The sequence below is a fragment of the Uloborus diversus genome, chromosome 9 (genome assembly GCF_026930045.1).
Source record: "Uloborus diversus isolate 005 chromosome 9, Udiv.v.3.1, whole genome shotgun sequence".
In the NCBI taxonomy this organism is placed as follows: domain Eukaryota; kingdom Metazoa; phylum Arthropoda; class Arachnida; order Araneae; family Uloboridae; genus Uloborus; species Uloborus diversus.
The window spans coordinates 16,654,125-16,681,312 of NC_072739.1; the positions used below are offsets into that span (position 1 = coordinate 16,654,125).

General features: G+C 32.1%; 1 protein-coding gene across 1 annotated transcript; it reads right to left on the reverse strand.

Annotated features, from left to right (window-relative positions):
• Positions 1-55: 55 nt before the first annotated feature.
• On the reverse strand, positions 56-25,389 carry LOC129229501 (39S ribosomal protein L52, mitochondrial-like; the record flags this gene model as incomplete). Its single annotated transcript, XM_054863819.1, is given in 4 exon segments — positions 56-289; positions 9,370-9,434; positions 16,601-16,668; positions 25,305-25,389. Coding segments are annotated over 4 exon segments (356 nt in total), but the record flags the coding sequence as incomplete, so codon positions are not given.
• Positions 25,390-27,188: the final 1,799 nt, after the last annotated feature.

Below are 27,188 nucleotides of genomic sequence, written 5' to 3' on the forward strand. Positions count from 1 at the left end.
ATATTAGTGTAAATATTTGTAAATAAAATGAATATTTTTCTTAATGAATTGAGTTTTTCACCAGCATAAAACATTTTATTCTATACAAATAGTGCAAAAACAATATACAGCATATAAAATTTCTGTTAATTCTACAAAAGTTAAACTAACATTATTTCCTAAGTGCATCTCCTTTAGGTTTCAAACGGTTACGAAGGAATGCTTCACGTTTTTCATTTTCCTTGGCAGTTTTCTCTTTTTGAAGCTCAAAACATTCATCCACTTCCTTTGTTAATTGGATAATTTGTTCCTAAGGAGGAAAATATACTTCACATAAATGTTTCGCAAATTCTCGATTCAAAGCTACATTGCCAATCATAGTATGGTAATAACTAGAGGTGCATCAAATTTTTGGTTGGTATTCGAAATAATGCATATTCGACAGGCAAACCAAATGTTTGGTTGGTATTTGGTATGATGTATATTTGGTAGACAAACCAAATGTTCAGTTTGCCTTAATACTTTAATATTCAACAACCAAATAAAACAAATTCACAAATTTGACAATTGGGAAACAAAAAATGTTTTATACAATGAATGAAAGTTATATTTTAGCACCATAGTACAGTCAGTCCCACTAAGAGTATCAATGGTTCTGACCAGCCTTATTTGATTATACGAGAAATCCAAGAAACATATTCAAATATTTTGCTTACATTCATTATTAATACGATAAATCATAAATGATTCTTTTTTACTTAAATATAGACATGAATTTCATCAAAATTAAGATATTTAATGTTTTTATGTAAAAGATTACATGTACTAACATATGTGAATACATAAAAAATTAACATTTGCTTAGTTTTATTTTTACTTAAAGAACTCTTCCTCAATTTTATCAGCGTCTTGGTTTATTTTCGAATCCTGAGTTTAGAAATCTCAAATTCTTTCGCAATTATCTGTCTGCATTTGTTCTCATTTTTAATTGTTTCCAAAACTTTTAATTTAAGGTATAAGCTTACGTAATTTCTTTTTACTTTCATTTTACCCCACAATCAGTTCGAAGTAGAGCTGAAAATAAACTATGAACCGATTTTGGAGAGCCTTTCCATATTCTCCAGCTACAGAACCTTGTCACATGTCAAACCAAGTCTAACAATGTCATTGACAAATCAAGAACTTAGGATCACACAAACGTAACTACACCCACTTTCAGTGTGAGTTACGTTTGTGTGACCCTAAGCCCCCGAAATGTCTCTTACAAGAACAAGAACTAAATAACTATGGGAACCACTTGCTACACAGAAAGGAGGCGAGTTCCTTGAGGCATTAGACTGGATGAGAACGGACCAGAGCCAATCAAAGAAACATTTTAAGCCCCATTCACTGTCCAATTCTTCCTACACTCCTACCCAACCCCCGATGCATTTTACAACCTTAGATAAGATTACAGTTGGAAGCCAACTAATAAGATTACCCTCTTTTGTGCTTTGTTAAAAATGGCCTTTTGCAAGAAAAAGATGCAAATGTAAAATTCGACTTGAAACAAAAAGTTTCGCTGAAGAAACTTTGAATGTGTATGTGATTTAGCACAGGATATGAACAAAAAAAAAAAAATTTCTTAAAGCAGGGAAATTTAAAATTAGTGTTACAGGACTATTTTTTATTTCACAGATTTATATTACTAAAGCGAAGTATCCGTTACCCGATTAAGTGTGGACGACTGTACAAAAAGAATTAAATTGTTCCTTACTAGTGCTACATTCTAAGTAATTTTAATGCTTTTAAAAAATACTCAGATACTAAATTATCAGTTACTGTTATCATTTCTGTAGTTACTAAGGAGACTAAAATCGCAGAAAATCACTGGAGTAAATTAACATGATATTTTAAACAACTTTTTATAAATGCAAGTTTTTTTTATAATATAACATTACCATGATTATCAGCTATCAAATCATAGGTCAAGAAAGCGATTATTAAGTTGAGCAGAATTGCAGGTAAACACAAACCAAATTAGCCATTTATTATATTAATTTGCTTTAGGAATTTTTAATTTTAAATTATTAATTAAGATAAATGACTAGTTATGGGCAGCCAACCAGTAACGAGCAGGTTTGTCTGGTAAATATCAAGTTCCTAATTGGATATTTCAAGAAACGCCATCAGTCCATTCTCAAAACAGGGTCATTTCACGTCAAATCGCCTAATGCCCTGTGCCGTCATGTATCAGATTTTGTTCATTATTTTTTTACAAATCGATATCTATGAGAAAAGCCCAAGTTAATTTTTTTATATTTTTTGAATAAAAATAATGTTTTGGAGAATTTTTTCAAAAATTCTATTTTTAATCATTTTTCGAAGTTACCGTTTTGGCATAAATTTAGAAAATCTCTCTAATTTCTTTATTTTTCAACTAATTAAGCTGAATTTGGTATCAATTTCAAGCTGATACTTTTCTCTTTCAGTGTGAATGGCAGAAAGAATTCTGTGAATAGTTGTGTGTTGCCACTCTTTATCTAAAGTCAGTTTTTATGTATTTTCAATTGGGAGATTAAATAAGCCATATTTCTAAAGTAATCTTCTGAAGTATGATCTGCATCGTTTTTTTTTTTTTTTTTTTTTTTTTTTTTTTTTTTTTTTTTTTTAAAGCATATTTAAATCATTTTCTTGCAATGTAGAAGAAAGTAGAAGGGTGTTTGTTGTTTTGAAATAAAAAAATGTTTGTTTTGCAGTAAATACAAGCTTTCTATTACTTTAAAGGCCAAAAACTTTTCAGAACAATTAATACTGGACTGTCAAAGGATTTGTATCAATAGTTATTTGCTAAAAAGTTGTTTACTTTGGAAGAGAATTGTGCAAAAACTTCCGTTTCAGACTTCGCAAAAAAAAAAAAATAAAATAAATAAATAAATAAAATAAAATAAACATTTTTTATTGAAAGTGTACTAAATATTAAGAATAATAATTTGAGGAATAGTGTAAAGAAATATTTCTAATGGCATTATTTAACTTTTTTTTTTTGACAGTAAAAGATGGAAAAAAAAAGTTACTATTTAAAAGTTTTCATAGCCTAAACTTGTTAGGATTATGTAACATCTGACAATGATCTTCCGTAAAGTCAGACAAAACAACGTAAGTAGAAGCACAAATTTGTAAATTTGCTTCTTTTTTTTTTTTTTTTTTTTGTATTTTGATCTTCCGCTCCTACAATACTCATGCAATACGCATCATTCTTCTTTCACTTTGAAAGTTAATCTACACATAGCTTTCGTCGATTATAAAATGTGAAACGAAAGGCATGCTTGCGCGGACGGCATTTTTTAAAACAATTTACTATTTCCTTTGTATCAGAAGATGAGAAAATCAAAATTTCTATCAATAAGTTTCAAAGAGATTTTAAAACATACTTCAATATCAGCAAAAATAATCTTTTTCAGAGAAACCTAGAGATGTGGAGCACTTACTGTAAGTGTGGAAGTTCATTGTTAAGTGTTACGTAATCCAAACAAGTTTATGCTAAGAAAAGTTTTCAAAAGTAATTTTTTTTTCCAACCATTGATGTCAAAAAAAATGCAAAATAATTACATTAGACATATTTTTTATACTATTCTTCAAATTATTATTCTTAATATTTAGTACAATTTCAATCAATTTTTTTTTTTTTTTTTCATTTTATTTATTTATTTTTGCTAAGTCTGAAACAAAGGTTTTTGCATAATTCTTTTCCAAAGTAAACAACTTTTTAGCAATCAACTAATGATACAAATCCTTTGAGAGTCCAGTATTAATTGTTCTGAAAAGCTTTTGGCCTTTTTTAAGCTTAAAAGGGATTTAAAGTAATAGAAAGCTTGTATTTTCTGCAAAACAAACTTTTATGTTTTTATTTCAAAACAACGAAAAACACCCTTCTACTTTTTTCTACATAGTAAGAGAATGATTTAAATCTGCTACAAAAAAAAAAAAAAAAAAAATTGATGCAGATCATAGTAGGTACTCTGGAGATATAACTTATTTAATCTCCCAATTGAAAAAACATAAAAACTGACTTTAGATAAAGATTGGCAACACCCAACTGTTCATACAATACTTTCTGTCGTTCACACTAAAAAAGAAAAATATTAGCTTGAAATTGATACCAAATTCAGCTTAATTGGTTGAAAAATAAAGAAATTAAAGATATTTTCTAAATTCTTGCTAAAACGGTGACTCCAAAAAATGATCAAAAATCAAATTTTTGAAAAAATTCTCCGAAACGTAATTTTCATTCACAAAATCTAAAAAAATTAATTTAGGCTTTTCTTATAGATATATACTTGTAAAAAAAAATAGACGAAATCGGAGGCATGACAGCACGGCCGACTATTTAATTTAGGCTATTTGACGTGGAATGATCCAAAAGCATCTTTCAAGAACACTCCTATTTTTGTGTAAACATAAGTTTTTATCTACAGTGTGATTTATTTATTTAAATGCTTCTCAGTTACCAATAGTAAATTTTCTTTGAATTTAAGTTTTTAAAGGGTTTATTTCTCAAGGACCTTAATTTGAAATTAAATAGCCCTCAACATACTTTAATTCTAAAGTACAGAAAAACTTCACACTATTTTGAAGCCAGGAATGCAAATGACTGCTGCTCGTAACTTTCCATGACTCATAGGATAGAAATTTTCCAGAAAAAAAAACATTTTTTCATAAATTATATCTAAATTAGTGTTTTGAAAAAAAATAATTTTCAGCCATCTGAGCTATTTGGACATATGAGACAGTGAGAAGCAAAAGGATGTAAGTGGCAAAATTTAAAATTTGGAGATAACCCGTACACATGGTAGGTGAACCTCTCCTCTGTCTTGGGGCAAGAGATAGTACTAGTAGCCCTGATAGGTGCTTCTGTACAGCATAATTTAGAAAAAAAATTCAATGAAAGCCTGCCTAGGAAGTTATCTTTAAATGTGTTTTACTCAAAACTGGAAAAGGTCCACTTACATCCCTTTGCTTCTCATTGCCTCATATGTTTATAAAAATTCAAATTAAAGTGAAATGTAACTAGCTCAGCTAATATTATACTAAAAAACAATTTATGCAACAATGACTAGTGAGACACATAAAATAATTAGAGTTTTAACTTAATTATTTTGTTATCAAGAACATAAATTTATAAATCTTATTTTTTTGAAAATATTTTTTAGATCACATGCAAAATTTTTCTATAATCAAGAATTTGCATGGAAATAAATTTTATAAGACGCACCATCTTTTAACACTGGTAAATTTAGTACAATAGACCTCTGGTCGCAGTGGTTGGCTCTATTGAGCCCCCCTCTCCATCATTTCATTTCAACACTGGTAAATAATTACAGAGGATTTTTTTTTTTTAATTACATTTGCATGGCTCGATGTAGACTAGGATTACAATGAAGTAATAAACAAAATTGCAATTTTTGGACTTACGTTAGTCTGGCTATGATTTCCGGAAGTGACAAAGTTATCATCTATACATATAATAAAATAAGATGTTTACTGTGTGTGTGTGTGTGTGTGTGTGTGTGTGTGTGTCGCGCTTCCCGGGAAAACGGTAAGGCCTAGAAAGATGAAATTTCATATACAGTTGCAGTTTTTGCTGAAGATGTGCACCTCAGACTTCGATTTTTGAAATTTTAATTTAAAAAAAAGTTATTTAATATTTTGTGTTTTTTTTTTTTTTGCACTTTTTAGTACGTTTTACCTCACACACCCCGAACCTATCGCACCACACAAATATTTTTTGTACTATAGTGTAGGAAATTTAATTTTAAATAGAATGAAAAAATTGAAGATAGAGCAGTTTTTGTATTTTTTATTAATTTTTGAAAAAACCTTTAATTTGCATTTTTTCCTGGGTTTTATTTTTTTTCTAATATCATCCTGCGAGAAGTATCAAAGCCTCATTTCTAAAATTTAAGTTGGTAATAGTAAAAACATTTCGCCTCTTCAGAAGAAAAAAAGTTCTTAGAAATACGCAATAGTTTTTTTTTAACAATTTTTTTTAATGCTTAACACATCATGTCTTTCCACGCATCGGTCGAAAAAAAGCGTTCTTCAATCTTTTATGTCTCTGACATCACGATTTCGATTCGATATTTAGGATGGAATCTTAATCGCAAACAAATGTTAATCTTCTTTTTTTACCTATATAGCTTACTTCTACATTTTATGAAGTGTTGACCACGTGTTTTTCCGACAGCGCTTGCTTTTTTCTTTCCTTTTTTTTGTTTTATTTAGGGATTGCAATTATTTCTTTTTCCATCCCCCCTCCCCCCCGCGCCCAAGCTGGACGTTTTGCTGTTTCTATATTAGGTTACATTGCATAGTTGTGTGCATTTATTTCAATAAAAACAGCGAGATTTTTTTCACTACGGGGACTTTGGAGATAACTTTTTTTTGCCCTACTTAAATTAAAATGAAAGCGGTTTTTTGAGTGATCTTTGTTTTTATTGAAAAATGGGCGGGAAGGTTAAAATAAATAGAGATGGATTAGAAATTTTAGAGATAGATCGTAAAGGTAGATAGCCGCCGAAGGCGGTAATCTTTGCGTAAAAATGTGAATGGCACAAAAAAAGATAGAGATGGATTGATTAATACTGCTGAAAAATTTATTTAAACAGCTGCCGAAGGCGGCAAACTTGAAGTAAAAAGGTAAATGCCATGTTAGCCAAACAGCCGCCGTAGGTGGCTGCCTGCATAGAATGGCGAATGACATAAGAAGGCGAACCAGCTGGTCGCCGCAGGCGGCTATGATAAAATAAGATGTTTGTGTGTGTGTGTGACGCGCTTACCAGGAATACGGTAAGGTCTAGAAATTATTCTATTCAAAGTAATAATAGTATAGACATAGATTGATTGATACTGCCACGAAATTTATTTAAGCAGCCGCCGAAGGCGGCGACCTTGGCGTAAAAAGGCGGACCAGCTGGTCGCCGCAGGCGGCTAGTTTTAAATGATCATTCACAGTTAAATGTCAATTTTTAGACATTTTTGGTCAACTGTGATCAAATTTATCTTTCACCGGGGCGTGAAGTTAGACTGTACTGTTTTCGTTGCTTTATTAATATCTCTAATATATGCATAACTTTCACATTCATATCATTAAAATAAGATTTGAATGAACCATGTCGGGAACACCATTTTGTGTGTAACTGGAGAGAGCTCCGCTTGTCCAGGTGATTCCACTTATATACCATGCAACTGAGGAATGTCTATTTATTAAAGTATATGTAGCATATTTTAATACTAATACTATTTACGAAACAATTAGTGACTATTTTAGATACTATTTTCCTTGTATGGAGACTTTTTTCCAGACTATTTTTTATTTAAGAGGCTACTAAAACGACTATTTTTAGGACCATAACTCAGTGGCAGCCCTGCCTCTGTTATATTCCATCAAAACAAAACAAAAGGAAATAAACCTTGCAGGGGTTCTCAAACTTTTAGACACTGCAACCACTTTTTTAGACTAAACATTTTGGCGACTAACTTGTCTAAACCCCACAACAATAACAAGTAACTACACAAATGATGAAGTTTTATCCTTAGAAACACAAGTAACTAGTAAAATAAACATGAATTTTTGTCTCTTGAGGTATGCAACCTACTGTTTGAGAAGCTTAAGGAACCTGTTTGTAAAACATAAGTCAACTATAGAAAGAATATAAGAAGTGCCTGTTGATAACCAGCAACAGGCACTGGGCCTAACTAGGCTGGTCCTAGTCAATTTATTAGATCCAAATGAAGATCAATGACCCTCCTTGAGCTATCTACACCTTTGCTGATTACAGCCTCTTTTGGTAAGCTGTTCCAAACACCCACAACCTTACTAAAGTAGTAATTTTGAACATTTGAGGTAAAGGGAAAATTTGGAGACATAGGGAGGTACAAGCATAAACGAACACTACTGGATTTCCAGTGAATAATCATAACACAACCAACCCTGTTACACACCTTAATTATTTTAGCAGACAAAGAAAATGATGTACTTATGAATTCAACTTTATAAAATTATATAATTCAACTTTATATTTAAAATACAAACCTTAAGATAATTTGTTAGGTGCTCAATTGCTTAAATTTAAATTACAGTTTAAATTAAATTTACATTTTTCAAAAGTTTTTTCAAAAAATCTGTTAGGACCGAAAATTAGCTAAGGATAATAGAATTCAAAATTGCAAAAATAAATAAGCATATAATTAAACAAGACCAGAGTAATTAATTCTTCAGTTATTAAAATAAAAAATAAAATAAGCTAATCTGATGTAGCATGTGTCAAAATAACTTCTAGTTGCCAAAAATATAAAAATATTTACAAGATGCAAAAGGATTGAAATATCAAACAATGGAAGCAAATTTTCACGAATTAAGAACAATGTCGTCAGGTTTCCCATAAAAAATTTATACTTTACTAAAATTAAACATAAAATATGCTAATCTAAGGTAGCATATATGAAAATAACATCCGATTAGTCAATATATTTAAATATTTGGGAGATGCAAAAAAGATTGAAATTTCAAACACGTGAAGCAATTTTTCGTGAAGACTGAGTTCGTTCAACGTTGGCATGTTTCCCATAAAATAAATTTATTTGTTTTTCATTAAAATTGAACAAAAAAATACTAATCTAGGTAGCATATGCGAAAATAACATTTGATTAGCCAAAATATTTAAATATTTGCAGGATGCCAAAAGATTGAAATTTCAAACGCAAGAGCAATTTTCCGCGAAATTTGAGTAAGTTCAATGTTGTCATGGTTTTCAAATAAATTCTTTTGTTAATTAATGAAATTAAACAAAAAATAAACTAATCTAAGGTACCATATGTCAAAATAACTTACGGTTGTAAAAGACATCAAAATATTTACAAGATGCAAAAGGACTGAAATCCCAAACAGGGAAGCAATTTTTCGCAATGTTGCATGTTGAACACATGTTCAGAAAATTGCATTGGTGAAATACTTTTTTAAAACCTTTAAGCACAATCCGATGATTTTTGAGAGAATTTAAGCACTACGAAACTTTTTCAAGGTTTTCAAGCACTTGAAAATGAACTTTTTTTCAAGCACTTTCCAAGGGCGTACAAACCCTGTATCTAATGGAGTTTAGGGTTAATCCACTGGAGTTAGGGTTAAAACTTCGACTATCAAAATATCATCAAACAGGCATTTGCTTCATTAAAATGTAGAAGAAGAGAAGCAATTCTCACCCATTATACCTTGATGGGCGACTTTCTAGTTTCACATTAACTGTAGTCGTATTAAGAGAGTTCAACTGCATATCTCTTAAACACATAGAGCAGACATATGTTTTAGAGAAGTTTAAAATCAATGGTTATATAGGAAAAAGTCTATCTTACACAATATTGTTTTTGTAATTTGATTCTTTTTCTTTGACCATGTGACAGAGGAGCAGGTCTTCCATCTAAGTAGGAAAAAATAAATAAATTTTTGAAAAATGTAAAACATAATTTTTGGAAAAATCACACAATTATTAATTAGCATATATCACTAATAAGTTTAATCGAGTGTTTAGTTTGTTCTCCTTATTAACCGACTTCAAAAAAGGAGGTTATGATTTCGTATTGCGGCTTTTTATGTGTGTTTTCGAATTATTCCAACACTACTGGACTGATTTGAATTCTTTTTTTTTTTTGGAAGGGTCTACTTCCCAGATGGTCCCATTGTAATTTGGTCTGGATCTGATAAGGGGTCCCGGAGAAATCCAAGAAACTTTAAATTTCATACATCATTGTCACATGGTGTTGCTGTGATCGGTGTATTTTCACATCTAAGGTTTTGGCTTTCTCTTGAACGATATTTAATTCTCGCGGCACATGGATTATTAATTTTCTCAACGCTGCGCCGCATGGTAATTTTTTATTATAGGTGTTACTAATGTATTTATTACTGCGTAGCAAAGCAGTAAATTAAATAAATATTTTGCTACTTTAGTAGTTGAATCAATTACCTTAATATTTTATTTACTAATAAATAACTTTATTTAGGTACTAAAATATAAAGTTCTTTATTTAATATTCCAGTTTTTAAATATTATTTAAATAGATAGAGATTTAATTTATATTCTTCAATAATATACATTATAACTGTGTATGATTTCTGAAGTTTGACCAATATTCTGGATTTACTATTTCACGATGCGGCCAGTTCAATTTGAAATTAGGGTTATATTAATGAGCAGGCTTCAGAAAAAGGAGGAGGTTCTGAACTCGTTCTTTGTACAATGTTCATAAATACTCGAAGACACCTGTACCCAGGGGCGTGCACAGGGAGGGGGGGAGGGACACCTGTTGGCCCGAGCCTGGAGGGGGTCGATATTTCTGTAACTAACGGTGAAATGTAGGTGTAAACAATATGGAGAGGGGCCCGGAAAAGTCATTTGTGATGGGCTCCAAAATTTCTGTGCACGCCCCTGCCTGTACCGATAAGGAAAAGTCTTTTTTTGTTTGAAACAGCATAGTTCCTCAGCGGTCTAATGTTAATCAAGTTCAGGTTTGATGAAATTTAAGGAACTCCTCAAATATCATACTCACATTTAAATCGATTTGTACTTTATTAACTTTGTATATTGTCTCACTTAGTGAACCGGTTTTTATGCTTTTTTTTGTTTAGTGGTGATTTTGTTTAGGGGGTGGTCTAAAATAGGTTCCAAATCTTTGATTTACCCTATTTGTTCTTTAGGGAAAAGTTAAGGGTAAAACAATAAATTTCATGCAATGTAACTGAGTAGGTTTAGTTTTAAAGACTAATTTCGCGTATAGTTAAATTAGCGTTTAATTCAGGATTCGGTGGGTTGTCAGTTACGTTATGTAGTTGTTTATAGGAGGCCCCGACTTCAAAAGGTTATTAAAAATTAAGAGATCGAATATAATTAGTTAGGTATTTAAAATAATTCATCGCATAGTAATTTAAATCAGGGTTTAATTTTATAATTTGGTGTTTAGTTTAGTTGATTTTTGTACTGGAATTGTAAAATAAATTTCATTTCTATGTTTGGGTAGGAAATAAAATGTAAGTGTAATCAGTTATTTTTTGCTTTTTAGTTCCTGGGTATTTTTTGAAGGCTTTTTTTTTTTAATTTAAAAGTAATTTATCTTTAAAAAGATACTTCTTAATTAGAATGGGTTCAAAGGAAGGCTACTGGGTAGTAAGTGAGTTTCCAGATTTAAATTTTGACTTCAGAGCTCAAATGCTGAATATACAGCGTGATATAAAAATAAACGAAAATTTTGGTGACAGGAAAAAACGTCCCCAGCAAAACGTCCCCGGAAGAAAAGTCCCCGGAAAAAATGTCCCCTAGGAAAAATCGTCCCCTGGAAAAAACGTCCCCGATGAAAATGCGTCCCGTGTAAACAAAATTGAGATGCAAAGTGTGTTACCATTTCCACTGACGAATTGAATTTTGTGCAGTATTTGTTGAAATACTCTGTTTTATGGTAATGAAAGAGCATCACTGTGCATGAATTACTGTATGTAAACAGACATAGCGTTTCATTAACAAAATGAAAACGAATGGTTTATACAGGGCGAATAAGGAGATGTTTATGGAACGAGTTGTCAAACAAATAAAATAAATACATATCAATCGATTTTAAAAAACTGGTAGTTTTCGATGCTCAGGACTAAACTGCATACTTTATATACTTTTAATATTTGGTAAATAAATTTTACTGGTGGCTACTTGACAATATACTAAACTTTATATTTTTTGTTTATTAAAACTAAATAAAACCGCTAAAATATTGGTGCACATGCAAACGTAATTCTAAAAAAAAAGCCTTTAATTACTTATGTGTTAATTACTTATTCGGTGTTAAAAGAGCGTGCGTCGTACACTTTGCATGCATCAGACAAATGATTTCCCATATTCTGTAAATTAGCGTTGGGTGAATTACATTAGTCGGGCTTTGAGGTACAGATTTATAACATTAACATGTAAAATAAATGTCGGATTAGTTTGTGAGGATTTTGAAAACTCGATCAAAACCAAATAAAAAAAAAAGTCCTCGCCAAAGCAAGGAATTGTTCAGATTTTTATTCCTCGTACAAAGTTTTTCTTCTTACAAAAGTAACGTAAAAATATTAACAAGTAGGAAATAAAATTTATTAAAACCTTTTTTATGAATTATTATGCATGGTTTTAAGAATATTCTATAAATTTTGGATCAAAAAATATCCGCAGACAAGCCGGTGACAGAAAGAAGATTTGCGTTGTTCACTGTATCTCAGCTGACTTTTATCTGAAACCAAATTATAATTGAATTTAGTCAAAGTACAAATGTAGCATATGTAGCAATATTTTGTAGCGTAATCACTGCAGTTTTTTCAGCCTATTGGTGGGTGGCAGTTAGCGTGGGCCAACGAAAATAAAGTGTCAACTGTTTTTTTTTTTTGAAATCATGGCACACCATACTTCTTTTCAAATGCAACTGAGAAATAAAATACAGTAAATATCTAGCCACGATTTACAGACTGGCATTTTCAGTATTCATCTGACATCAGAGATAAGTATAATTGTGTTATATAATTGGATAGAATATAAACATAACTTTAATGCACATTTAGTGCAATAAAAAAAAACTAATTTTTGTAGATAAATTTCAAATATTTTATTTACTGATTAAAAAAAATGAATAAACTGGTAAAGCAATTCAAATTAGAAACAATTTTTAAAACACTTGATGAAACATATCATTTTACTCACTTTTCCTTACACTCTCATACTTCAAAATTAATTAAACTAAAATATATCAAATTAACTTTTAAAACAATTCAACTTAAGAACAATTTTTGAAACGGTTGATAAAATATAACTTTTTTTCTCAGTTTCATTTAAATGATTTAAATGATGATTTAAATAAAATATTACGACTTAAGTGTTAAAACGATTCAATTTGGAAAAAGTTTTAAGTCACTTTATGAAACAACATTTCGCTCACTTCTCATTGCAATTAAAATATTTATGTTTAACAATTAAAAAAAAAACTGATGCAACACAATATTGTTCTCATTTTTCGTAAAAATTGTGCATATTGTAATAAGTTAAAACAAAAAATGCAAATAAACTGTTACGGCATTTCAATCCAAAAAGATTTTTTAAAACGGTTAATTAAATATAACATTTCTTTCACGTTTCATTAGAATTACGTACTTTATAATGAGTTGATGTAAAATATTGAAAGCCAATTCTTAAAGCAAGTTAATTTAGAATTTTTAAATTAATTGACAAAACATAACATTTTGCACACTTTTTAAATGATTAAAATTACATATTACTTTGTAATGGACTAAAATAAAAAAAAGGCAAATTAACTATTAACACAAAACTTAACATAATCCCTTTTCATCAAAGTTACTTACGTGTAATTATAGGAATTCAAACAAAAATGTTGCAAATAAATGCGACAGCTGGGATAACCAATTTTAAACTGTAAAATTAAAATTATGGGCGATACCACGCAAATAGTCCAAAAGGTTTCTATTTTCAAAATCATTAACAATTGTCAAAATATTTTGATGGCGTGTTTTGTATGATTTTCTTGGGTGTGGAGCAACGAAACCAGCAATGCACTGTTCAATCTCAGCTTCATTTTTCGATTGCTCTAATTTGAGGCCATCAATAAATTTCCAAATAGTGGGATGATCCCCAGACAACAAAGAAGAAATGATTGGTGCCAGCCCTCTATCGAATTATTAGCCTTCGGTATGTTCCTTTTTGTGACTTCATGGCAGTTCCACATTTCTACCGAATAACGGGGAGACCTTCTTCTGTTTGCTCGCACGAGTTGTCCAATCCAAGTGCTCTCGAAATAATTTAAGAGCTGGCCGAGCATTTGTTCATGTTCTTCAAAAAAAGGAGAGCAAATTAATTGCTCATATGATTCGACAACTTGACCCTTAGGAACGAAAGCCAAAGCAGGGAGTTGTCGAAGATACAGTGCAAAATCTGGATTATTATCATCACAGTAATTTTTTCGCACTTCCCCTGTAACATTTCGGTAAACAGCTTGGCAAAAGTGAAAAAAGCAGCCATGTATTTCAATGGACGGAAATGTTTCCCGTATAGCATTTTCTGCTGCTTTTTCGAAATCTATTATAGCGAACTTCGGCCTCCAGTATGATCGCAATCTTAATATCTCATCCAAAACCCTTTTATATGTCCCTTGTTGTTTATTTGGCAAGAGAGCAAACACTAACGGAAAGTTGCGATTATATTTCACAGCGTGTATAGTGTAGAGCTGCTCAAAGGGTTTGGGGGTGACTTTAAAAGTCCCATCAGCAAATATTTCTTCCGCCGAAGCTAAAAGATCCAAATTGCGGTTAGTGCCAAATATAATTATGCGGTGAGGTCCTCTTCCACTATCGTAAACAATAAAGCTTTCGCCTTTGTGTTCGTTATATGGCACCGGAATATCAAAATCCGAAAAGCATTGCGGTTCTGGAAGAGGTGCTGCAACTCGATTTCTTTGATTCCGTATCGTTCTTTTCAATGAATCTTTGGTCGGTAGTTCTGCTTGCGCTGACAATGGCAAATTCATGACTGCCTCGGCTATGATGCGTCCAGGTGCTTCTTGAGTTTTTTCTGCCGCTCTTTTAATTTCATTTTTTACAATACGCATTCTTTGGCATACACTGTCTTCAACGTGGTTGTGGCATCCGCGTCTTTTGATGACTTCACCACTTCGTGTGTGAACTCGTCCGGCACACTTATTAACATACCACTCTACGCATCTCCATATTTCTTTTTCATCTGTTCCGTTCTTTTGCTTAACATAGGAATATCCCTCATCGTGCAAAACATTTCTACCTTTGTTTGATTTTGTAAACGTTAAAGGCATTTTGCATTTCAACAAATATTAACTATACTTTCCACTTCAAGCAGTCATATGCAACTGAGTCTTTTGGCGGCAAAAATGTAGTTTTCAAAGCAGCGCATGCGCACTTGACATCAGTTTCTTATTTTCCTCTGCACAGTTTCCTCAGCAGCAAAGCATTAAAATATTAAAACCTGAAATTCACTTTTAGCGATTACAAAAAACAGAGAAAAAAATCTCCCATTAAAATTCGAAATTCAGTTTTTAACTTAAAGTACCAAGAAAACTACACATGAAATTAAAATGATTTTAGTGACGCCATCTATTAGCTAGCTGGTCAACTAGAGCCGTACTACTGTAGGGGATTGGAGCAATTAACAAAGGCAGTGACGTACGCGTCTTGTTAACCAGCTACTTAACAGATGGCACCACTAAAATCCTTTCTTAATTCAATATATTCAACCAAATGCTGATAAAATTTTAAACAATTGCATAAAATGATAAAAAAAACTTAGCATCTCAATTTTGTTTATACGAGACGTTTTTTCCAGGGGACGTTTTTTCCTAGGGGACATTTTTTCCGGGGACTTTTCTTCCGGGGATGTTATTTCCGGGGACGTTTTGCTGGGGACGTTTTTTCCTAGAACCGAAAATTTTAGTGATCGAGTATAAAAAAGAATTAGTTTAGTTCTAGTTTAAAGCAGTGATAGGCAACCTAAAGTAACTGTAAATCTGTTTTCCAAGTTTTGGGAACAGTATTATTGACATCTGGGAGAGGGGGGTGATTCCCTCTCCCGGTCGTTGGTTCACTGGTAAAATCCTGTCCAAAACAATGTTTTCCTACTTTAAAACATTCGCACCAAGTTTTATCTGCAAATCTATAGTAACTTTTGCGACCATGTTTCAAGAACACAAAGGGCAAAATAAAAAAAATTTCAAAAGTTAAATTTATGGCTCCTAAAGCGATTATCAAAAGTTTAGGAAAATTTTCAAATAATTTTCATTAAGAAGTTGCACCTAATGTTTTTCCAGAAAAGTATGTTTTTTTTTCGTCTGACACAAAACATGGTCCAGAATGTTACTATGATCGGAATTTGAAATTTTGGGAAAAAACAGTATGAGTGTGCGTAATTGCTCATCTAGACATAGATTTTACGATTTAAAAAAATTGATTTTTTTTCCCCTCGCAGTCGGTGGTGTCGCCATTTGTTGACCTGCCCACCTAAGGCAGGAAAAAATACTGTTTATCCATTCAAAAATTAATTTTAATCTTTTACATTAATATATTTGAACACCTCAGGGAAAATAGGAAAAGAATAATCGACTGTTTCAGAGTCAATTGAAAAAAATTTTAATTTACCAAAATTCCTATTTTGGGTTTAAAAATTGGGGGAGATTTGAACAAGAAAATGAGACATCAGAAAAAGCCATTTTTATAATGAATACCATCCATGATCCTTATAGATAACAAAATACTACATCTGCAGCAATTTTTGCGGCTTTAAGGAGAATAAATTTTTTTCATTGGTTCTTTGTCCCGTCAGAAAAGGTTAATCTCACCAAAGAGTCAACACTTTGCAGTTCATTTGAAACTTAGCAAACTTTGCAAAAAAAAAAAAAAAAAGAAGCTTGGTGTGAAATGTTCACTTCTAGTTTCATATTTTCTGACAGACCCTTATGTAATTCAGATAATGGTATGAGATCCAACTCTAATATATTTCAAAATAATGAAAGAAATCAAGCATAAGATCTTTACCTGCATAAGACCAGTCAGGAAGGTCAGTCATAGGACCATATTCTACTCCTTTTGCTGGCAAACCTTGTCTGCAAAATAAATAATAATAAAACACAGTTGCCGTTGAAATTAGTACTTTTAATTTTAAAAATTAAAACAAATACCGTCGAACACTCTCAAGTAGGAGTTTAAGAATTAAAAATGGTTACTGGATATTTCCAAAATTAAAAGGTTATACATTCAAGCCTAATTTTATGCAGGGGATAGAGATCACACGAAAAAAAAATTGTTCAAAACTTCATGAGTAGCTATAAAAAAGTTTTTTCAACACAATTAAGTTTTTTTTTTAATTTGAACCTTGCTAAACCTTTTTATAATTTGATTTGAAAATACATAACCGAATATTTTAAATATTGTATTCACACATTTACTTATTCTATCCATCCAAAACTTTTCAAAACTTATAAACATTATCCTTCATAGTCTGACAATAGTCAAGATTTCTGGTGATAAACTGATTCCAAATCACTTTGATCAATTGCCTTAGAACTCGTGCAGGTGCTGGCAGTAAACAAGAATTTCTGCAGAAACTCTGAGATTTTGTGCAAATATAATCTAACTACTGATGTAGTTTTGCAGAAATTCTGCAGATTTCTTCAAATTCAAAGTAAATCCAACCATTCCCATCTCTAGTCCCTAGTGAATATCAATGGCCCTCCGAAAGCTCTCTATCCCCTTGCTTGTGAGTCTCTTCGGGTAAGCAATTCCAAGTGCCAAAAACCTTACTGGAGCTGCTATTTTTCCTCATATCTAGATCAGCCGGAGATCTAAATGGCTTAAAACAATGACCTTTTGTCCTGCTTTCTATGCAAAAATATATGCTCAGTTTGGTAATAGAAAATTGTTTTTCGTGTGCTTTCTCCAAAGCATATTTTGTGCTTACGAGTTGAAAAAATTGCCATTAGACAGAATCACCGTCACCCTTAATAGAATTGTGCCGATCAATCCAGGGTTGGCAAGTTTCTGCCGAGGCGGTTAAAACCACTGGTAGAAATCGGTTAAAACCGGCATAGCAAAAACCACTTTCTGCCACACTTGTGGCAGAAACTCGCAAAACGAAAAAAAATTAAATTATTGACATGCAATAGGAAATGCATAGAAAAAAATAATTATTAACCAAAGCACAATTTAATTACGATATTACCACAATTAAAAATCAAACGTTACATTGTTTGGACCCTGCAGTTGCTTCTTAGAAAAGGTGGTTCCTAAAATCTAAACAGTTTCTCAATCTAATCTGCACAAATGAGAAACTTTAGAATATTCCTGCAACAGAAGAGCTAGCAGGCAATGCATGAAGGAACAAGCAATGTTCATGAAACTTTCATCTATTGTATTTTTTTTTTAACTGGTCCACCATGTAGTAACTGGGGTAGTGGGAGACATTCAACTGGAAAAATAAGTTTCGAGAAATAGGGCTAATTTGTTTTGCAAAGCTGTGACATTAGGTACAAAATCTATGTCAATATTGGCAAATAAAATTCTGGCACTTTCTTCTTGAAGCACGTGATAATTTCGATCACAAACAATTTAGATGAAGCATATAAGTGAACAAATTAAAATCAGAAATGCCTTTTAATTAGTTTACTTAAACGAATATCATTTAGTAATCACTAAAGTAATTAAAGATGCTTTTAAGTTTTTGCCAGTTTCTGCCGGTTTTTTACCGGTTATAACCAGTTTCTGCCACTGGCACGGCAAAAACTAGTTTCTGCCAGCAGAAAGCCAACCCTGGATCAATCGGTGGCAATCAGCAATCGCCCGCTTTATGCCGATTATGAATAATCAGCAGAGAAAATACTTTTTTAATCTTTAAGTACTAGTTGAAAAAGAAATCAAATTTATCAGGTACAATCCATGTCAATTCAACAAGGGCTGTAACATGATGGTCTAGGATTTTTTTGAATTTAACATATGTTAAAATTCATTTATAAAAATAAGAAATTCAGTTTTTTTTTTTGGCCTAAAAAAATTCTTGGGCCGAGATACAGGCCGCCAAAGATGGCTGTCCTGTCATGATTTCTCACTTGGGATTTTCGTCAAAATCTTTAAAGTACATTAGCTCACGGTCGGTAGAACATATTTTGTTGCAGTTTGTTTTATTTAAAAGGATATATTTTCTTGTCTAAAAACATACGCAACATTTTGAAATGTGTGCTTCAGTTTTTTTTCCACAGTCTTTTGAAAAAAAAAAGTTTAAACTAGTTTTTTTGATTTTTCTTAAATATGTCAATTTTAAAACTCTTAATTTTTTAGTTTATTAGTACCATTGAGCACCACGTTCCCTGAAAGGGAGAGCTTCCACTTTTTCGTTTAACAGATTTTAGAGGCATTTAAAAAAATGAGGGTTTTTAATGAATTTTTACGTAAAGGCAGACCTGAAAATTAAAATTTTTTTTTTCACAGCAAGTGGCCAGAAAACACTTTCAATTCAGTCATATAGCGAAACTTTCATTTTTTGTCGCCATTTTATTCAGGATACTGAATTTAATGAGAACAAGATGGCATATTGCACTTAACGTTTCTTTCGGCACTACGCCAAAAGATTGAGCGGGGAAATGCAGCGAATCGGCTGCAGACCGCGTTCTTGTTTTCATGCAAAATAAAACTCCTGGATAAAGTAGAGACTCAAAATGAAAATTTCACTATATAACTTAATTAAAAGTGTTTTCTGGCCACTTGTTGCGATTTATTTTATTTTATTGATTTTATTTTATTTATATTTTTTTTTGAATTTTCAGGTCTGCAAGTACGTAAAGAGTTTCTAAAAAACCCACATTTTTTCAAATGCCTCTAAAATCTGTTAAACAAAAAAATGAAAGCTCTCCTTTTCAAGGAACATAGTGCTCAATAGTACTAATAAACTGGAAAAAAATTAAAAAATTTTAAATTGACATGATTGAGAAAAATAAAAAAAAATATTTTAAACTTTATTTTCAAAAGACTGTGGAAAAAAAACTAAAGCACACCAGAGCATTTTTTAAGGAATTTTCACTAGGCGACATAAGTTGAAAATAATTAAATGTCTAACTGTTGCTATAATATCTTTTTATATCCGTCGTGAGATCAAAAACGTAGGGAACGTATGGAATTAACGGCCCTTTAATTATTTCAAGCGTATCTTAAATACATACAAAGAGAATAGGTTCAGCTTCTGGTTTATGAGTAAACCTTTAATAGATCTAAATATTGACAAAAAGATCCTGATTGTAAGTAGTCGAGCTCGCTTATTAGATTACCGGGAAAAGAGAATATGTTGCTTTATAATATTAACTCCGAAATAAGGGGTTCCGGGGGTTTCTCCCCCGGAAATTTTTCAAATTTGTAGTCTTAAAAACTCATTTTAGACGATCTTTGGTAATGTTAGGGGAGAAGTTGCTTGGTGGCGCTCCCCTGTCTTTGGGGAGATTTCAAGGCCCTTCCCTGGAAAATTTTTTCATTTGTAATCTTAGAAATGCATTCTAACTGTCTTTCGTAATATTAAGGGGTCGGAGAACCCCACGTCCCTCTCTCGCTCCTTTTTCAAAATTGAAACCTTTTAAAAACGCAAATATTATCTCCAATTATGTAAAGAAGAGTGAGGTTCGGGGGTTCTCCGGCGGAATTTTTTTTCAATTGTAGTGCTAAAAACGCAGGTTAATACCGTATTTTCATGATGTTACGTGAAGGAAAGACTAGAAGCCCCACACTAGGAAAATTTTTTTCTAACTTACTGCCTTAAAAAGGCATTCTAATTATCTTTGGTAATGGTAGGGGAGAAGAGGTTTGGAGAGCTCCCTCAGAAATTGTTTGAAATTGTAACTCTGAAAATGCTGTTTTAAACGATCTATGGTGATTTAAGAGGAGGAGAGATTGAAAGGCCTCCCATCCCAGAAGATTTCCCATCTCAGGAAAATTTTCTAATTTGTAAACATAAAATCGCATTCTAGATTATCTTTGGTAAGGTTAGGGATATAGATAATTAAAATGAACACAAAATACACTGCATATTTTGAACAAAAGCAGTTTTGTTTGCTAAAGAAGTAATGCTGGAGTCAGATGCCCAGAGTGGCAGAATACATTTAACTCACTGGTTTCGAACTCAAAGGAACGTATTATCGCGATTCGTTCACTAATTTTTACTTTCTTCTATATCTAATATATAGAAGAAAGTATTGGATTCGTGCAAATTTTCGAATTTCGAATTTTGACGGATTCGAACGTTTTGAGGTGTGCTGAGTCCATTTCGACTATTTTTGGAAAATGTCTGTCTGTCTGTGTGTGTGTATGTATGTGTGTGTGTATGTGTGTGTGTCACGTCTGTGTGTGACCAGTTTTTTGTGGCCGCTCTACAGCAAAAACTATCGCATGAAATTGAACGAAATTTGGTACACATATGTGACCCTATGTGAACTTGTGCCCATTAGTTTTTGGCGCGAATTCCTCCAAGGGGGGTGGAGCAATGGGACGTTTTTTGAGTTATGCGTGATTGCTATTCCTCAGGAAGTAACTGGCGGAATCAAACAAAATTTGGTCCATATGTTGCCCCTAACTGGAGCAGGTGCTGATTCAATTTTGGTGTCAATAGCTCAAACGGGGGTTGAGTTATAGAACGTTTTTTGTCGTGAATTGTGACTGCTGTATCTCAAGAAATAACGAACGGAATCAAACAAAAATTTTTTGACAAGTAGCCCTTAGTGGGTATAAGAGCTGATTTTATTTTGGTGTCAACAGCTAAAAAGGGGGTAGCGCAATCGCCCGTTCTTTTTTTCCATTGTGAGTGCCCTATCTCAAGAAGTATTGCTACGTTCTGTTTGAAATTTGGAATATATGTGAATCCATACGTAAACAGGCTTTGGTTCAATTTTGACTCCAATCGCTCCAAGAGGTGTTGATTTTTTTTTTTTTTTTTTTTTTTTTTTTGCGAAAAAAAATATTTTTATTAATGCAACAATAAGAAAGATAAATCGTAATAGATTGTCGTCTGCGTATTTCTCGTGATTTTAATTGTATGGAAATGATAGGAAATATTATCTCAATGATTTAAAATTTTTAACTGTTGCCATCTTATGTTTTTTAATAAATAAAATATTTGTAATTAATTCAAGTAAGGCTTTTAAAGTAACTTTCAATTTTCGCTCTTTGCTTTGCTTTTACAATAATTCAGACATTGGGATGGTCGTCAAGTTTTTGCATGTGTCATTTTGTTTTTGTTAGGAATATTGCTTCCTCGTCAAGCATGGGGAGGGATCAGAAAAAGGAAAAATATAGAAGAAAGTTTCGTGATGGCCACAACATACTAGTTCTTTGATGGAATCAATAATATATTTTTTATTTATTTTTTAATGTGTAGTTAAAATGAAAGAAATCATATGGCAGTTTCTTGGAGAAACCACAATTATGAACGGAAACGGCACATCTTAACAAAGTCTAACCATATGTGTCGTGAGTGTTACCTAGTAAACAAGTTCTAAAATTCAATTCAAAAAAAAACAAAAGAAATGTATAATAACTCTATTAAAATTTGTAGCTTACTTAAAAGCAATATTATCTTCCTAACCATATTATTTTAAAATATTTTTTTCTTTTCATTTATAATTTTGACAGGAAGTGAAAATATGATACTTGGTAACACTCATGATGATGAATATTGTGCATTTTTATTTAAAAAATATTATTTTTTTTAATGCGATTCAAGGGACAAATTTATTCATAAAATGTATGATTTTTGTAAAAATAAACACTTAAATACTTCGTAGAAATGCTGTCATGTTGTCCAGTAACATTCATGACATTGAAGGTGAAAAATTTACTTTTAAAGTAAAATATCTCTAGTTGTATGAAATACTAAGCTCAAATGAGGCAGTGAGAAGCAAAAGGATCCACGTGGACATTTTCAAGTTTCGAGTAAAGCACGTATAAAGATTACGTCCTAGGTAGGCTTTCATTGAGTTTTTTTTCTAAATCATGCTATGCAGCAGCACCAACCAGGGTACTCTACTAGTACCATCTTTTGCGAGAAGACACAGAAGGGGTTCACCTACCATTTGCACTGGTTATCTCCAAATTTTTAATTTTGCCACTTGCATCCCTTTGCTTCTCACTGCCTCAAATATGATTGTACCCTTAAAAATAAACTATGTATTACGAGAAATTTTTCCCGAAAGAAATAAAACAGTTGATGATATTTATGTTTGAAATTTTTCAAATGTTGTTCAGGCAAAAGTTTGGAAAATGACCCTGGTGATTTATTTCTGCATAACCAAGAACAAACGCATCAAATATGCACATTTGAAACGAAAAAGATGTGCTTGTTACAAATAGGAACATAGAACAATTAGTATTTTTTAAATATGTCGAGTCGCGATACAAGCGAACGTTTGGCTAGCATTTACCACTTTCTAGAAGTCAAATAAATGCATGGTTGGATCCAGCTTTCAGTTTCGGAGGGATCATATCCTCATATATATAATAGCAAATGATCGAGTAACCCGCGTGTTTCAACAATGAAACTTGCGCCATGGCATGATAATTTGATAATATGTTTTGGTAATGTTTAACATGCAGGGAAAGACTTTATTGTGACAAGGCTGAATTCGATCCGGCACCGGCAACTTAACAGTTTTACTGTTAGACTGTGTCATTTCAGGGGAATAAAGAAAAGAAAAAGTATCAAAAGTTTAAGTATCAAAATATCACCAAACAGGCATCGGCTTCGTTCAAATGTAGAAGCAATTTTCACCCGTCATACCTTCACGGGTGATTTTCTAGTTAGCAAATAATATTCATGAACTTATAGAAGTAGATTCATATTGACCAGAAGGAATATTTAAAAAATAAACAAATAAATAAATAAAACATTTTAAAATAAATTCATGAAAACTTTGTTATGAAACATCGAATGAATGTGTGGGGGGGGGGGGCATTCAATTTACCGGGCCCCTTCAAAAGGTTTTCTGTATCCGCCCCTACCCCATGCTACTGAGCGTTTATTCTAAAAAGAATTACGGATGAATGTGGCAGGTTGAGGGGGGGGGGGGTGCGAACTAAACCATATGAACTAAAGTATTGTTGGCCCGCCTCATCTCCAAAAATTTGCAATGTGGCCCATGAGTAAAAAAGGTTGAAAACCCCTCTCTAAACCATATCCCGACATTCTTCTCCTTATTTATCCAGACATATATTAAAACAAAAAGCGTATGTATTTGAATTAAATAACAAATTAAAATCAAAGCCTAATCATTTATTTCCCTTACCTTTTTGATGAAGGAAAGAACAACGTTTCATGCTGAGTGGTGGCGAGAAAAAAAAAAAAAATTCTGTCAACGGAAACGCCTACTGCCCATTTTGTTTATAAGCCCTCAAGTTCCCGCTAAAAATCATCACACCCCGAGTGAATCACTGATTAGTCTGGAATTTACACCACTGAGTCTGCCCGAGGTAGAATGATGACTGGATGGCGACAACGATTAGCACCCCTTTACCCGCAGGGGATGACATGTTTTTGTACCCAGTCGGGCGATTTTAAACGAGTAGGAAAAAAAGAGAAAAACTGCTTTTGGTTGACCGCTGGAAAATGCCCGATGTCTGTTGCTCAAGAGGAAAAAAAAAGAAAGGTTTGAAATCCGTTTAACAAAAATGAGGAGTGGAATCATTGTTGAATTTTCCAATGTCGCCCAGTAGTTTGATTTTGCATCTTCTAGGCGACAGAATTTTTTCACTACGCGACATTAGTGTCGCGTACTACCTATGTTAAAAAATGCTCTGAAGCACACAGTTCAAAATGTTGCATATGTTTTTAAACAATAAAGAATATCCTTTTAAAAATATCGTCCCTCAGATCATGTGTTTTAAAGATTTTGACCAAAATCCCAAGTGAGAAATCATGACAGGACCGCCATCTTTGGCGGCCTGTATCTCAGCCCAGGAATTTTTTTGGGCAAAAAAAAAAAACGTATTCCTTAATTTTTTATGAATTTTAACGTATGTTAAATTCAAAAAAATCCAAGACCATCATGTTACAGCCTTTGTTGAATTGACATGGATTCTACCATCAATATAATAAATGAATGTAATTTTCTGCAAAAATAAGTACATGTAACATGAAAGCGTACTGCCTAAAATATAGACAAACAATACAGAGTTTGATAAAACTGAATGAAATATTCATTCAGTTTTACGCAATAAGTTAATCCACACAGTTGATGTTCACATAAAACTATTATGAAGAATTAAATCCGGATATAATTTCAAATTATAATGTAAAATACATTAGTTTCAGGATTGTCAGGAGATAAATTATTTCTTGCTGGTTTGCCTGCTGGATATAGGCAACTAATTAAATATTTGAATTTTCATGTCTAGTTAAAACTGTGCAACTTTATTAACAAAACTATGAAAATTTGCTCACAGAAATTAAATGAAATTATGAAATAATATTTTAAATTGGTAATGGAGAAATTGTAGCATTGAAAATCATCATGATTATTAACTGATGCTGAGGATAAATCGGTAATCGGCCAAGTTGCTCTTTGGCGTAGTCCTAGTCCTGATATAGAAGTTTATCTACGTGGGACAGTCTGGGAACGGGAAGAGTCGTGTTTAAATCAAGAGTGTCATTAAATAGAGCACAGTTAAACAGAGAACCAACTGTATTAGCTTGATATTAAAAAATATAAAAACATACCTTAATCTCCAACCTCCAATTCGATATAGAATAGGTGCTGTGTGTATCAGCCGTACACTTGAATTATATACTTGAATCGTGGATCCTAAGTGATAGAAACAAGTTTTTTTTATGTATTTCTAACTACTACAGCAGGGGTTCCCAAACTACATGCCACTGGAAGAGTTATAGGAGGGAGTGAAATATCCATAGTAACAATAATATATACAGTAATTTCCGGAAGAAAGAAATTCTTGAAAGTGCGGCTTTTCTGTCAAAGCGGCGTTTGCGATCGACTGTTCTTTTTATCTCCCTGATTTTATTCCAATTGTTTCAACAAAACAATAAAAAAAACAGATACTGATAAATTCTAATAGTTATATATTATCTAACCGTTAATTAAAAGCTTTAATTATGGTAAACGGATGACTGTTCGCAAAGTGCAGCAAAAGTCAAGTTTGCTATTTTTGAATTTCTCGTATAGTTGATTATAAGTAAAATGGAGCTCGTTTTTCAAACAAAAAGATAATGTAAAGAACATAAGAAAGCAAAAAATGAAAAAACTATACATATTTTATTCATGTTAGTACAGAATAATAGCGACGGATAACAGAAATTTTCAAAAATGAACCATTTTAAAAAGAATCGTAAAAATGAACCATTTTAAAAAGATTCCCAAAAATGAACTTTTTTATGCAGAAATATGACTATTGTTCATTCTAGATTGTAAACATAATTATAAAATTTCATTAAGTTTCATTTTATTTCTTTGTAAAGGATCTATTTGCAAAAAAGGCAGCAAAATGTTCCTGATTTTTCTCCAAAAATCTGAATTTGATTTACTAAAAGTGGGATCTGTTTTTTTTTCTTTAAAAATTGGGGGGATGTAAGTATACTGCATAGCAAGTACACTGCAAATTTTTCTTTTTAATGGATATTTTCTATCACTGATATACCATGGACGAGTTAATCATCGACCATTTACCCCAGCGTTGCAGCAGTTGTGCCATACTGGCAACTCTGGAAATTACTGTATATAATAGAACTAGACTAGGTTGTCAAGAGAAAATTCCAATTCTTCAAGAGGTTATGCTAAATGGTTAACTTCTAATTGCCGCTAATTGGAAAAGCTTAGGAACCCTTGCACAACAGCTTTTTTTTCTTCAAAAAAGGGAGAAATATAATATTTAGAAGAATGTAGCATTCAAATGACAAATTAAAAAAAAAAAAAAAAATTCATCAGTTGTTTGTTTCTGAATGCTCGGATCATTTTACAAAATATATATGCAGTTAAATCTCATAACAACAGTGGTGGCAATTTGGGGGAGAGGGCACCGCTCCCGCACTTTTTTATCATCAAAGATTTCAATTTCAAAACATACTAGATGAGATTACCCGAACAATAACTTCACTAAATATTTTTTTTTAGTTTCAGTTTTAAAACTTCAATTTTGAAAATTTTCCAGGAGAAAATCCCCGAGCCCACACTTTTCTTCCTTTAAATTCCAAGATGACTTAAATTTATGTTATAAAGACTCCAGTTTGAGGAAAAAATCAGGAAAAGTAGTCCCCTGGGTAGCATAAAACTACGTTTTTAATACTCCAGTTTGGAAAAAAAAAAACTCCGGAGATATTTTTCTGAAGTCCCCAAAAGAAGTTCTAGACTCAGTTCTTGGGATTTCCTCAGTTCAACAAAAAAAGAATACTGGGAGAACCTTCGAACCCTTTCATTCCTCCTTAAGTCAATAAAAAGAAGTCTGAAATCACGTTTTAAAAGACATTTAAAAAATTTTAGCAACTTTGCAAAATTTCTGGGAAAGAACCCCAAACCCCTTGCTCTAAGTTTGCAAAAGATGGCTTTAATTTGCATCTTTAAGACATCAGTTTAAGATTTTTTTCCAGGAA